The 14757-nt window shown below is 48.3% G+C and overlaps 1 protein-coding gene across 2 annotated transcripts in view; it reads right to left on the minus strand.

Annotated features, from left to right (window-relative positions):
• Window positions 1–14757, minus strand: part of DOCK1 (dedicator of cytokinesis 1) — a 466830-nt gene that overhangs the window by 99139 nt on the left and 352934 nt on the right. For both annotated transcript variants that reach the window (XM_073240131.1, XM_073240130.1), the window contains exon 30: window positions 696–774. In XM_073240131.1, coding sequence (XP_073096232.1) covers window positions 696–774 — 79 coding nt within the window. The remainder of the gene's footprint in view (window positions 1–695; window positions 775–14757) is intronic.

The raw sequence follows: 14757 nt of genomic DNA on the forward strand, positions 1-14757 counted from the left end.
AGTGAACAGTCTTGCCCAGGAAACTCACATGCCATTTGTATCTGGGGACGATTTATTTGCAAACTTTAGGAAACAAAACTAAGTCATAATGATGACAAAATCATTATTAGCAGAAATACATATCCAGACTGTAATGGAACTAGGACACACACCCTCTCTCTCTCTCTCTCTCTCTCTCTCTGCAAGCCCTGAGGAGCAGGCTGAAGCTGATGATCAGCTGACCAGAGTTGCACGTGGTAAAGGCCACTGCAGGGGACACCAAGCCAGGAGAAGTCAGCAGCAGGGGAAAACCGAGTTCTCAAAGCAAGCTGATCTCAGCGATGTACACGTGCTCCGTCTCCTCTGCTGGTCGCTGGTCGCTTCCTCCCCACATTAGGATAATCTGAGACAATCTTGGCAGCCACACCAACTGAGACGCAGTGACCTCCCTGCTCAAAGTCCCAACTTGTCACTCTGATTCAATATTCTCTCTCTAAAACAACTCATCTCCTTCTTTGCTAAATCCAAGAAATACTCCAAAGGCATCATTTTCAGTCCTCAGGTACCAATAATAGGACATATGGTGAATTCCATTTCCACACCTTGGATGGGAAACCAATTAAGTTTGAAGATTAGAAATATAAGATACTGGCTCAGACCAGCACTTTACTTTACCACGATTTCCCAACAAAGGTCCTATCTACTTCTTCTCTTACCTGTAGCTCAAAGCTGGCTTGATCCAGAAATTTTTTGTTCAGCATATCTGCATACTGATTAATTGCTCGCAGGAAGACTCTGAAAGATCAAGAGAAAATTACATAATTACACACTTAGGCTCCGACACCTTTGTGGATTTGGCATTTCAATTAGATGCAACCCCAGACTGTCTGGAAAGTGAACTCTCTAAATCCTGTGAAAAGGTGTGAGGTTTTGCCAATGAAAAATCCCAGAGAATTCTATGCTCCTGTTCTCCAGATTAATCAAGGAAATCAGCACATGCAAAATGAAAGAAACAGCAAAATAAAAGCATCTGAAAGTAATATACGAGAAGTTATCGCTAAAAAATCCAATTTAAAAAAAGGAAAAGGTGCAAATTAAATCCTTTTCTCAAGTCACAGTGTTTTAGTGTTACATTATTAAGTTGGTCTTTGCTTAGCCGGCTTTTTAAAGTTAAGTATTTGAAAGTGTATAACACCTATCAGGCTTGAAACGGTTTGGTGAGATACTACTTTGCTTGGAAGTACGGCTTACTTCAGTATCATTCATCATGTACTCCAAATGCGAGTTTTGGTAACTGTTTACTTGCTTAAAGAAAATTAGAAAGCTTGAGTAGATACGTGACTTGACCAAGAATCTTAGCAGGAATCGGTAAGCACCCAAAGCAAAATACCACATCCCTAGATACCCCGACTTCTCCTTTTCTGTCCTGACGGAGCCCAAAGTAGGAAGCCTTTCGTAAGCTTGTTCATTCAGTAGATTTGTTTGATTACCCTTGAGAGTGTCACAATAGTAAAGCTTAACTCAAGATACTTCTTTTTAAATGACCCTCTCCGTTCGCACAAAGGCAGGATGCAAGAAGAATTAAGCATTAGGTCACAGATAATAAACTTAATTACACTTCCTCTATTTAGACAGCAGGAAGCAGCTGTAGGTTACTACAGGCTCGTTAGCCTGGGAGGAGAGAGAGGGTGTCTCCTCTAGGGGCTCTTCACCACCTCCCACCACTTCCCCGCCCAATACTCACTGACTCTACAGCCTCTCTCCTACTGGTACCCGTAGGTACTTGGCAGCTCTTAGAAAGGGGACTTGCCTGCATCATTTCATGAAGAAACCTGTCAGTTGGATCCAGGACCAAAACACGTGATAAATGGCCTGTGGTGGAATGTGCAAGGTAGCAGCACATTCCTACCCTGTCACTGCGGAAAACTATAGGCAGTGTCATCTGAATTCCTCCCTGAGGACATGGAATACGACAAGAAAGGAGGAACTAGTGTTTTAAGTGATCATTACTGGAGGGCTGCGGGGATCCTGGCCTCGTACACTAGCCAAGCCGAGCAGCAGCATCCATCAGCCAGAGGGTTGCCAGGTTTTGCCACTCGAAGATACCCAGTGAAATGAGAAAAATAGCTCTACTGGCTGAATTTGGTAATTAAGTGAAAAAAAGCTGAATACTGGGCATTTAGAGCATCCTGACAAATCAGTACAGCACCAGGACAAAAGTCACTGAATTCAGGGTATGCATTGTACCTATGGGACACCTGGCAACTCCAGTGAGTCCTCCAGTCTCGGGCTGGGGACCCAGGTCACGTTCGGCCCTCAGAAGCATGAGATGCCTGGCTAACAGGTAAGCTGGCCTGCCTTCCCCATCGGGCCCCGGGCGGCTGTGTTCACACAGCATCTGAGAATGGGCATCGGATTAAGTTGAGCAACCTGAGAAAGTCCGCCAAGTGTTGGTGCAACAGGACAGGTTCCCATCATGTGGGGCTGGGCTCTCGGGCAGCACAAAAACTGGGCTTATGGCCACTAACAATTTTTTCCCTCAGTTTTAATACTCAGCTATTCACTAGAGAAACCTAGGGTCCTTGTGAGTTTAGGAAGACCCTCTTGCCAGCCGTAGTCTATGACAACGGTGGTAAGTTTACTAGAACACACATCGTTACTACGTGGTAACTATTCTGCTTAAAGAGAGCACCCAAGCAGTTACAATATGCTTCTAATTAAGCTCTGGAACCATTTCAGCTAGTTAAATAAAGATATTTCTCACAATGACTTAAAATGCTGAAATAAGATGAAGGCTGAACAAAAACTTTTTAATGAACTGACAACTGAGAGAGTGACCCTGAGAGATTCTACAATTTAGATGCGCCATAAATTTTTTAAAAAGCCAGGACAACAGTAAAATAATGGAGAATGCAAATCGTATGAGGTAAACTGCAGGGAAGATCAAATAAACACCGTAATCAGTGCAGCCAAGGAAGGTGAGCGGCTCGGGCTCAGCGGGCCAAGGGCCGCAGCACTGCCCCAGAACCACCCGGGTCACATGATACCTACAGGTCACCCGTGATGGAACTGAACAGTCAGCAGTGCCCCAAGTCCAGGTGACAATAAGTCAGTTCTCTAACTAGGCAAAAAGATACAGAAGCAGAGGCTAACTTTTAGGCGTGAATATCTGATTTGCTGTAATTTCTGAGTTATTGCTAATAAATGTCAAGCTAGGGAAAATAAATCAGAAAACTACATTAGAAGCTTTTGCATGACAATCTGCTTTCAGTGACTGAGGAACATGAAAAGGGTCACAAGGCAATCAACTGGACAGCAGGACGCCTTATTAGTCTCAAAGGGAGTCTTCAGACTGGCTGGACCCACCCAGCTCAGGGGGCCCTGAGAAGGAGGATGAGGTGTGAGTGGGCTGGCCCCTGCATCCCTGTGACTTGGGGCTGGGCGCTGCTGGAGCTGGGGTCCAGGGCAGGGAAGCCCTCCAGGCTGTTCCCAAAAGGTCCTGTCTGCCACCCACCCATGAGCTCGCAATGCCGAGTCAGCACGTGGCATGTCATCACTCATCGGTCATAGGAATGAATGAACATATGACAGCTGGGTAGATGAGTGATGGACGACTGGCTCAGAGGTCAGGCTGTACCCCAAATCAGACTCTCAGGGAGGCTAGAGGATTTGTGAGCCCCTGGCTCTCCCCGAAGTCCTTGCATTCTGCGCAGATTATCCACAGGGGAGGGTGGAACTCTTTGGAGACTTTTGTTGACTCAATTTCTCATTCGGCCCTTGGCATTAATAGCTGGGCCCTGCTCTCTCATTCAGCTCTCCACCTTCGGGGCTCACTCCTTGATGGCAGGAACCTCGGTGTCTGAAAGGGCCCCTCAGCATTACCAATGATTCCGAGTGTCCCAATCTAAGAACTGTCAGTTTCTACCCCACTAACTAACGGGTGTCTCAGAGCTGGTAGCGTGTCCAGGACATTCCACCCCCCACAAACCACCAACCAACCAACACACCATAAACTGCCCACGCGGGAGGATCCACCCTCTGGCCTTCCGAGCTTCTCTTTATTCTCCCCACTGAGCGTTATTTTACATAATCATCAGGACACAAAGAAGAGAGGTCATGGATAATGTGCATAATGTTCCCAGGTCCAAGCGGGATGCTGGCAGGGGACAGAGAGGGGGATGCTGGCAGGGATGCTGGGCAGGGGGACAGTACACACAGGCCAGGTGCTGCTTCTACTCTGCAGAAAATTGAGGGCCTGGGGGTGAGGGGATGTATCACCCTGTGATCCTAACAAGTTACGCCTTCTTCCCAGCTAGGAGAATTAGGTCATTTCTAAAAAACAAAACTGATGGTGTGAGAATTAAATGCTTTCATGGATGCTGTCCCACATGGCCAAAATGATTAAGAAAAAGGGTGAGCCCCTTCCTATGCAATAGAGTTCTTTTCAATCATTTTAAATCTTTGAATGGCTTTATTTATAATCTAAATAAATAATGTAGAGAGAACCACAGGCAACAGGCAAATTATGTCACCCTAAAGAAGACTCAAGAAGCCATAAGGTCTGGATACATCGTCTCTAAAACATTCAATGATTCCAGGCAAATGGCTGCAAATTTCATTTTCCATGGCCTCGAAGAAAGAAAGAACTTTATCTTACTTTTCTTGATAACTGATTCCTCCAGGAAGTCAGTCATCTCCTTATCAATCCATCATATTTTAAATAATTTGGGGCCTATGAGAGGTACAGAGAGTTCATTCTCAAAGCTCATACAATTAAAACAAACAGAAAAGAGTTAGGTCTCCTAATTTCCTTCTCTTCTGTGCGGACAGTCAGCCACAGCGAGCATCACCAGAAAGAAACTGCCATATATAGTTCCTGACAGTGTGACATACGAGTTTGTGTCTCCACACACACACATCCAATTACAGTCTCAACCCAATTCTTTCTATCCATCGTCTATTCACCTTTCATCTACCTCTTAATCTATAAACTACCTCCCTATCTATCTTTTCTCATCCATGCAAACCTTTAGCTACCTGACCTTCAGAAAGTCGCTCAAGTTTCCGAGCTGCTCCCATTTTTAACCAACAAAGGAAACTACTAAACAACGGGTCCTCTGAGTTACCTTGAACTTTGAATCTAAGGGTTTGGGTTTTTGCAAGTTTGAGACTACGGGGTAAGAAAGAGCTTTTTAGGTAAGAAAGTCATTTTAACACTATGATGTCCATAGAGGCTTTATAAAACGTTAAGTAGCACTTGGAAAAAACAGCACATCTTCCCTACAACTCCTATGCGTCGCCACATCTTTAGGAGACAGGCTGGGAGCGGTCAGGCAAAGTCCGCCTGCAGGAGGCACCTACTGAGTTCCAAGCCGCTCAACCACCAGTGCCCTACAGAGGAGGTCCCTCAGGCCTTCTTGGCCACAACCCTGCTCTGTCCTTGCACAGAAAGCGATGTGGATACGGCGTGGACTCCAACAAGGGATTGTCCTGAAAAGCTGCCTATTGGAAAGCAATACAAGCAAAAAAAGTCCAGGTCCTAAATAATTACGTGTTAAGTGAGTAGAGGGGAACTTAGCAAGTGGGACATAATCAGGGAGCAATTTTACTATTAGAAGCTCCTGGCACAATTATATTCACTAAACTGACTTTATTATGATGGAGCCCCGGGCACTTCTGGCATCCCTGTTACCCAGTGTTTCCTGCCAATAAAACTGGAAGATGAGGGGCCTCATTACTAGGGAGGGAAAACAGCAAGAAGGCACTGAACTTCCGGGGGAATGCAAAGCCCCATTTCCCAAATGGTGAAGCTCTGGGGTTTTTATTCCTTCCTTAAACTTACTTTGTTACATAAATAGACTGTACAGTTCAATATGAGAGCATTTAAATACCTCTGGCATTAAAGCAAGATGGGCTCTGGGGACAAAAAAATGCATCCACTAATAAAATGTTTTGCCCAAAATGGGTGGGAAAAAAGGAAACACATTCAAAGTGACAGATTCTATCCCTGCAGAACAATGAGTCAAGGAAAAGTGCTAAAAATCTGCCTTTCAATGATTTCTGCATAATTTAGGAACATTGGGGAGGGGAGGCACTGGAAGAGAAGTGGTAAGAGACACAGGAATGTCACTTCAGCCAGCTAGAGAGAGCAACACAGGACCCTGTCAGCTGATGGTCCCCTGGCACATCCCACACGCGGCGCTGGGCTCTCCTGTCAGGCAGTGACCAGAGGCTATGTCCTGGGCCAGGAGCTCCGGTGGGAAAAGAAGACCACACGTGCAACAAAGACGTGGCTTCTAAGGAAGACCCTGCATAGGAAAGGAAGAGTGACATCCTGAAGGTGGGGTTCCTGGGAAGGACCTGCTGCCACCACATTTGTGATTTGGGAAACAGTGGGACAGCCAGGTAACGAGAACTTTCCAGGAATGTGGCTGGAAGGATCAGCTGGGGTCAGGTCGTGAGAGGTTGGAAATGCTGGGGGACAGAGCCTATACATTGGATGGTGGACCAGGGGGACCCAGAAGACTTTAAAGCAGGCAAAGAGCAGTAAGGTCCAAGATTTCACGGCCACCGTTTCCTGAAGATACTAGAGTCCCTTTCCAAGATTTCCTGATTTCATTATCAAATCAATACGACTTCAACATCCATCAAGTACTCTGAGCCCTCCGTCTGTGGTGCCAACGGGAGTGCAGACAATTCCCAGGGGGCGTCGGCGGGGACCTCAGGTGCTGCCATTCCTGACGAGGGGTCTCCAGGAGCAGAGAGCTCTGGCCCTGGGCTGCTTGTCTTGCTTGTGCTAATAGGCTGGCATCCAGATATACACTCTGGATCGGGTTCTCACCGACAGTACCTGCCGCCAAGCAGCCACCCGGCTGAGACTGAGGACTCCCGGGAGCGCTGGGCCCCACCCGCGGCAGCTCCCGGTCTCCCCTCCCACAGGACCACCCCTCCTTTTCCGGGTCCTGGGACAGGGCACTTTCCGAGCACTGCTTGGTTCTAAGCGCTGCTGTCACTTTCCTGGGAATCAATGTTATTTAATGCTCAACAAGTCTTGTGGGCTACTAATTACCTACTATTATACAAACAAGAAACAGAAGCTCTGAGAGTCAGAAGTGCATGCTCCCGGCAGGGCAGAGCAGGCTTAGACCTGGGCCACCGTCTGCCCACCACACTGTGCTGCATTTTTAAGAATTTCAACCAGCACAGTCAGCATGATACAAACAAATCCCTGCAATGGTTTTGCTCTTAACCATGGTCAGGAAAACTTCCAGCATAGAGAACAGTATGTGTGTACGTGCGGGTACTTGTATGTGTGTATGTGTTTACATGTGTGTGTGTGTGTATAAGTACATGTACATGTATAACTATATGAATATGTATGTGTCTATATACAGATACACATAGATAGCTTAAGAGACCCATGTGTCCTGCACTGGCTTCAACAAGTACCACCTTCTGCCCAAAATTGTTTTCTCTCCCCTATTGTGTACCTGCTCCCAGATTATTATTGTTGTTGTTATGATTCTGATTGTTTTTCTTTAGACTTTATTTTCAGAGCAGTTTTAGGCTCACAGCAACACTGAGTGGAGAGTACAGAGGGTCCCGTATGCTCTCTGCCTCCCTGACCATTGACATCCCCATGAGACGATACATTTGTTACAACCGATGCACCTACACTGACACATCACTGTGGCCTGGAGTCCATAGTGTATATTAGGGTCACTCTTGGTGCTGTACACACTCTATGGGTCTGGACAAATGTAGGGCACATATGCACCGTTACAGTGTCACACATTAGTTTCATGGCCCTAAGAAAATCCTCTGTGTCCCACTGACTCAGCCCTGCTCCTGCTAAGCCGCTGTACCAGCAGGGCACTGTGCCCATCTTCACTAACCGATTCAGGGTCAGAGTTTAGAAATTCCTAAGGCCACCCTCTCCCTCGACTCTCTAGTAACTTCTTCCTTCGTACTCTCATCTCCCTTCCCAACCCTGCCTGGTTCACTTATTTCAAAATCACAGAAGTGTTGACAGATTTAGGGGCACCTTGGGGTACAGGAAAAACTCTCTCAGACAGACGTATCAGGAATGCCCGTCACCAAATACTGGGAAGTGAGTTCCCCCTCGCTGAAGGAGGCAGAATAAAGCAGGCATATCTTGACTCCAAGAGTCAGACATGACAAACAGCAATGGTCCTGGCTCGGCCCAGGAGCCTCCACCCGCACCCGGGCACCCGCCCGGCAGGCCCCCTCCCTCCTCTCCCAGGGCCCTCCCTCTGTTCCCGCGGTCTGTAGCTGGATGCGTCCGACAACACAGGTGGGCCTGCCCGGCAGGCTGCAGACGGAGGGGCGACCACTGCCCTGGACACCCGCTTTGCAGGTGGAAGAGTGTATGTGTGTGTGTGATTATCTGCCCCTGGGGTATTTCCCAAGTTCCAAATATGTGGGAATGGCGGGTGGCGAGGAGGACTGAGGCACTGAGAATTTCTGTTTGGTGATGAAACATTCTGGAAACAAATACTGGCAATGGTTGCACGACACTGTGTACGTGATCGATGTCACTACATCATACACAGATAAATAGCCGATATGGCAAATTACAAATTTACATTTTATATGTATAAAAATATACATTAACCAAAATGAAGAAGGAAACCATGGAAAAGGAAGGGAACCCCACAGTTCCAGAAGCTGCAGTGGTGAGAGGCATGATTTTTCTGTTCTTAACTCTACCATTAGTATGGCTCAGCTCCATGATAAAAAAGCACTACACACACACACACACACACACACAGGAATAAGAACCTCTGACCTTTTCTCCCCCAATGAACCAGGTTGTTAAGATCAGTTCTGGGAGTAAATGATGTATTAATATATAAGCATAAACATAAATAGGAATAAATATAATAATAATAGACATCCATCTGGAGTCCTGTATGGCTTTAGTATGTCACTTCTCACTTGACACATGACATTGGTTGTCTACATGCCATGTCCCAAGCTCTACTGTGAGTCCATGTGTCCATATCTGTTCTGAATGGCTATTCCTACAGCACCTGTCACCCAGCACCGTATCTGGCATAAAATAAGATACAGTATAACTGACTCCACCTAGTGAGCCCAGGAAAAAATTAAGAGACCAGCAGCCTTGGGCCAACTGTAGGGTTCAAGGCAGAAATTCTTAAGAGAATCTCAATTATAGTTACAAAGAGGATTGCTTCTTTCCAGTTACTTCATGCTCGGAATATCCCAGCTATGCCTAGAATTTAACCTGGTTCATTTATAAGACTTGCTAAAGGGCACCGTAATCATTTAGCAAATGAATACGATTTGCTTTGGGCACATTTGCCACAGGATAAAATGTGGGACAGGGTTTTCTGCACATTTGGGGCCCAGATGCTTGAGACTACTCTGGGAGCAGCAACCTGGTGTGGGTGCCATGTTCCATGTTCCCCATCCGCACCGACACTTGGCCACTCGTACTCACTACTCAGTTTCCCTCTCGCTAGGCTGGGGGAGCCTCTCTGTGTGCTGTATCCCCTCACCTTGGAGAAGAGCTAAGGGACATGTACAAGGTGGAGGAGTGGAGCCATCAGGAGCCTGGAGACTGTGTCCAAGTCAGCTCCTCACTCATGGGCAATGCAACCTTGGGCAAGTTAGTTATCAACTCTGAACTCCAAGGTTCCTTATGGAGGTCTGGGTGGGGGGATTAGAGGAGTCAGTGTTAGTGAGGGGCCTGGGTCCTGCAGCTGATCCATAAACGGCAGTACTCATGGGAGTATGATATGCAAAAGACGAAGGCTTCTGTCCTCTTTGCTGTTTGTTTCAAATGAGGCTTCCAAAGGATTTCCTTAGCTTGTAGTGGGAAAAGGAGAAATTAGAAGATTATGTACATGAGAGCTCAGCTATTGTGGAAGCTCTTAGGAAAAGAGAAAGTCTTATGACTGAGAGCTTCCAGCTCTCTGATTTTATTGTGGCTCAGAATTATCACCCCTCAAGTGCTGAGTGTATGGATCTTTCTCCAACCATCTTTGTCCACGGAGCATACCTCAGATTGTGCCAAAGATTTTCACGGAAGAGTTTAACTTCCCAAGGTGGAAATGGGTGGCCTGGTGAAGTGCGTGCTCAGACTCTGAGCCCATGTGTCCTGATGTTCCTGCAGAGATAGGGCTCCAGCCCTGGGCTGCAATTCGCCCCTGGATCCTGGCTTGACAGACATCAGCCTAAGGTGACCTACTATGCAGAGGGCCACCATCTCGGTAGGTTCTGAAACGGTGCATAACAAATTATCACAAAGTGATTTAAAGCAATGCCCATCGACGATCTCACAGGTGCATGGGTGAGAGCTCCCTGGGGGCTCACTGGGGTCTTCTGCTTAAGGTCACAGAAGGCTTAGGTCCAGGTGTTTGGACAGGCTGGGTTCCGATCTGAGGCTCTTATTTTCCAAGCTCCTCCAGGGTGTAGGCAGAAGCCAATGTCTTGTAGGGGTAGATCTGAGGCCCTCATTTCCCTGTCGAGTGTCCGCCAGGGCCTGCTGGCTGCTCTCAAGCACTGCCTGCCTCCTCTCCTGCAGCCCCTGCGTCTTCAGCCAGCAACCGCCTGTCGAGTCCTTCTCGTGAGTCGAGCCTCTTGCTTCCTTCTGCTGCTAGAGCCACTCAGAATGCTCTCCTTCTAAAGGGCTCCTCTGATCGCACAGGCAATGATCTTCCTCCTCAGAGTCAACTGATTATTAACCTCAATCGTATCTGGAAGATCCCTTTTGCCATGCAATGTTACACAATCACACCCTATTCATAGTTTCATCCACACTCCAGCAAAGACAATTCTACAAGGAGGAGGGTCCACGGGACATCACTCATCACTTGAGCCAGAAACCTCAATGCCAGACTGGTTTTCAGGGCCTTACCCCCACTGCCCTGCAGTGAGACTAACCCCAGACAGGATGTCTTCATGGAATCCCTTCCTTTCTCGGCCCCTGTGCTGCTGAGTATTTGTGACAAGATGAAAGACTCAGCTTAGTAAAGGAGAGGTCGGAAGACAAAGCTAGAAACACTGCCCTGAAACAGGCCTCCTGAGACTGAAGTGGCTTTTTCAGGAGGCTGCTTGTCTGCAACCCACTGAGTGACCCTTTCTATTGACAAGCATAACCTTATTCTAAGCTTGTGATGTTGCCTGATTCCAAGCTAATTGTTCACCAGATTGAGTTTAACAACCCAGACCACAAGAGCTTAAAAACTGATTAACGATCTTCCTCCCCATCCAGCCCATGAAATGCACCTAAATAGTTGTTCATATTCACGTAATTCCTTGGATCTGCACTAAGGAGACGAGGCTTTCTCTCCAGAGAGTAGTGTGGGCCTGCACAGTAAGACAGGGAACCAAATTCCCCATGCCCGTGTTATAACCATAAGCAGAATAACATAAAATTGGACATATCACACCCAAGGTTGGGCAGTATTATATCTCAGCGGTCAGCAAACCACAGCCTGTAGGCCGAATCTGGCCCTCTGCCTGTTTCTGTAAATAGTTTTATTGGCATGCGGCCATGCCCATTCATTTACATGCTGCAGCAGAGAAAGCATGGCCCAGAGCTGGAAATAGGGTCTACTATTTTATCAAATTATGTTCAAGGAGAAAAGAATATTGTGTATTCCTTACTCTTAAGATTTCCACTACTTTCTCTAATTAATCCTTCTTATTTTCTAGTTAAAAATCTGTTCCCTTTTTCTATTAAAACCATTCGATCTTGCTCATTCTTTCCTGGCTCTTAATGGTCAGCATCCCCATACCCCGGACCACAGCTCTCAGGCTATATCCTGAGCTTTCTTCTCAACAGTAGCCTTGGCATGAGATTTGGAAGACTAAGTTTCAAGCCCTGGTTGGAGCTGAGAGGCAGGGGTGTATGGTAGTTAGAGCAGGGAAGCCAGGAATAAACAGCTGCTAGGAAATCCAGGCTATCCCGCTGACCAGCAGTGGTAACCCCTGGAGCTGATTTCCTTAGTCTGCTCATCTATGAAATGGGCATCAAGAGTACATTGATCTGCTTTACGTGGTAAAGATTCACTGAGCCACAATGTGTACAGTGCTTAGAACAATGCCTGGCCCACGGTAAGCACATAGGAGGTCTGCAGGTTATTCTCACGCATGTCAACAGAGGGTGTGAGTTTAAGGGGTACTCCTGACAAAATTCAGTTGGTCACCAACTTTTCATCAGAAAAGTACCTCCCAGAAGAGTGCTTAACCAAGTGCTTTGGCTCGCCTTTTCTTAATCAAAAGCAGAAACTGAGAATGATAACTGTTAAAAATTACTTCCTTTTGTGAAATTTGTGCCTTCTTAGTATAACAGATCATGGAAATGGGCTCTGACAGTTCAAATCAATGCTATGCAAGGTATGAGGGTGAGCAGAAATATTTTAGGGATGCTCCCTATGCATGTATGAAAGGGCATATGGATCTAAGGAGCCTCGTATTGAGAGAGGGGGCCCAAAACGGGGCCCTATTTTCCAGTGGCAAGCCTCCAGTTTGGAGGACTCCAGTTCGCCTGGGGGTTGACTCTAAGCCTACATCAATCTTGTCTCCATAGTATTTTCTCAGCAACTAAAATTACTGGGAAGTGGAGCTTCATGGTTGTACCTGTCACCGTCTGTTTGTGGCCAACTTTCTTTTATTATAACCTGATAGCAAAGTGGTGGAGAACAGGTAACTTTCCCCCATCTTTAATGACAAATAACTAACAGCATCTACAAAACAGAACCAATGACTGGCCTCAGGTTGTTCCCGACAGCGTGATTCCCCTTCGCGAGGGACACCCTGGCCCTGGGCTGGACCTCCACTGCCCCACCTGCAAGATGGACTTACAGCAAGCATGCTGTCCACCAGGTGATACTGCATGAGTCCCCAGTTCTGCCTGGATCCTTGGTGGGGGCCAAACACACGGCCGTCTTCTCCAGCTGCCCCTGAGGAAATCAACTTCCCGGTGACTTCGGAATCCTAATATTGACATGCTGCTTTAATGAACGCCCAGTTAATGTCCAGGATGAGATGACAGGCAGGTGACAGTGAAGGCCACCCCATATTTCCCAGGAGATGTGGCTGGTGCAAGCTTGTCAAGTGAATTTGAGATGGGCTATTTCTGCTCAGTCCATCTCTGTCATTTCTGGTCCAGGGATTGAAGGCATCAGAAGCAGATATCTCTTCCCACAAGGATCTCCTCTGAGTCAACATCGACATCACACCCTTGATGGCCTCGAGAATATCTTTGCTTTCCTGCTGTTTCTTGATCCCAGGGCAACACACAGCGGGGCTGGGGAGAACCGAAGACCCCTCCCACCTCCTCAAGAATCCAGGCCCAGCTCGTGTGAGCAGCACCCTCGATGCACAGCTCCTTCCACCTCTGTGGCAATCGCTGACCCTGGAGGGATGGCACACGTGGCTCACGCACAGCTGACCTCTATGCCCCCCACCAGCGAGAGGACGCTGGACACCAGCTGAGATGCGGAAATGCACAGAGGCTCTTGTTGCTCATGTGCAAGGACAAGAGAGCCATCACTGATGAAGCAGCGCTCGTGTGCACCTGCTGGGCTCAGGGCTCACGCACACCCTCCTCTAGTCTGCAATGGACAGGTGGGACACAGAATGGTTTACCACTCACCCAGGTGACCCAGGGAGCTGGTGCAGAGCAGAAAGAAGACGACAAGCCCCACTGCCTGTCCTCCCCAGGCCATGGCTCAGCGACCCCACGGTGTGGATGGGCTGGAGGCTGAGGCTCAGACCAGCACCCTCACGGGGAAGTCCCCACAGACTCAGTTGAGCTGCCTGGCCCTCACACGGAAGTACCCTGCCTAGAGATCTCTACTTGGCTTTGGAAGATCCATCAGGGAAACCGCAGTTTAAACACCCGCCTTCATTTTAGAACAATGGCTGAAAGGAAATACATACACTCTGGTCAGGCCCTGAAGCATCCCTCGGGGAGACAGCCCCCTGCTGGAGGGGATGTCACGGAGAGCAGGAAAGGGGTGCCTGGAGCAGGACCGCACTTCGGAGAAGACGCCACCAAACTCGCCCAGCAGAGTCATTGTGGGCAAGGCCACGTCTCCAGCTTCCCCAGGAAACCTGATCTCACACACTATGTGGAATGCTGCGTGCAGCTGCTCACATCTGGTGTGCACGTGCTCAGGGTGGGGCTGGGCTAACAGAAGCCACGGCCCCCAGGAGGAATCAGGGAAGCACGCATGGATGCCACCACTCTCCACTTGACACCGGAACGTGAAAAGGCATGAGAGAGGATGGGCTTGGGGGTGGGAGGTGGCTAAGGAGGGGAGCTCGCTACCCCCAGGCAGTGACTGGAGTTCCTGGATCTTTATTTAGCCTTCTTGGGGCTCCATCAGGGGTGACTCAGGGGCACCTGGGGCATCTAGAACTTGTGAGATACACCGGGAAGGGCTCAGGGTGAAGCCCCATCGAGGGCCAGCCCGGGCTCTGCCAGTCACAGATTCCTCTGCTCGCCAAGCCCCGGCCCACGGGCGAGCAGGACACTGTCAAAGGGGGACAGAGGGCCACGGGACCCCGGGGCCCATGGGGAGGACAGGGCCTTTTGGGGAGCCAAGCTTGGGCAGAAGGCAGAATCAGTGCAGCTCTGAGCTCCCCAGGCCGAGCCGTGCCGCTCGCCTGGGTGCTGAGCAGCCTCACCACCGCCCAAGTGCAGCGCATCGGATGACTATTTTACATCGAGACAAGAACATCTTTATGGAACTGCCAGTCAGAGCAAAATCCGTAAATGTC

The sequence above is a fragment of the Manis javanica genome, chromosome 7 (genome assembly GCF_040802235.1).
Source record: "Manis javanica isolate MJ-LG chromosome 7, MJ_LKY, whole genome shotgun sequence".
Classification (NCBI taxonomy): Eukaryota; Metazoa; Chordata; class Mammalia; order Pholidota; family Manidae; genus Manis; species Manis javanica.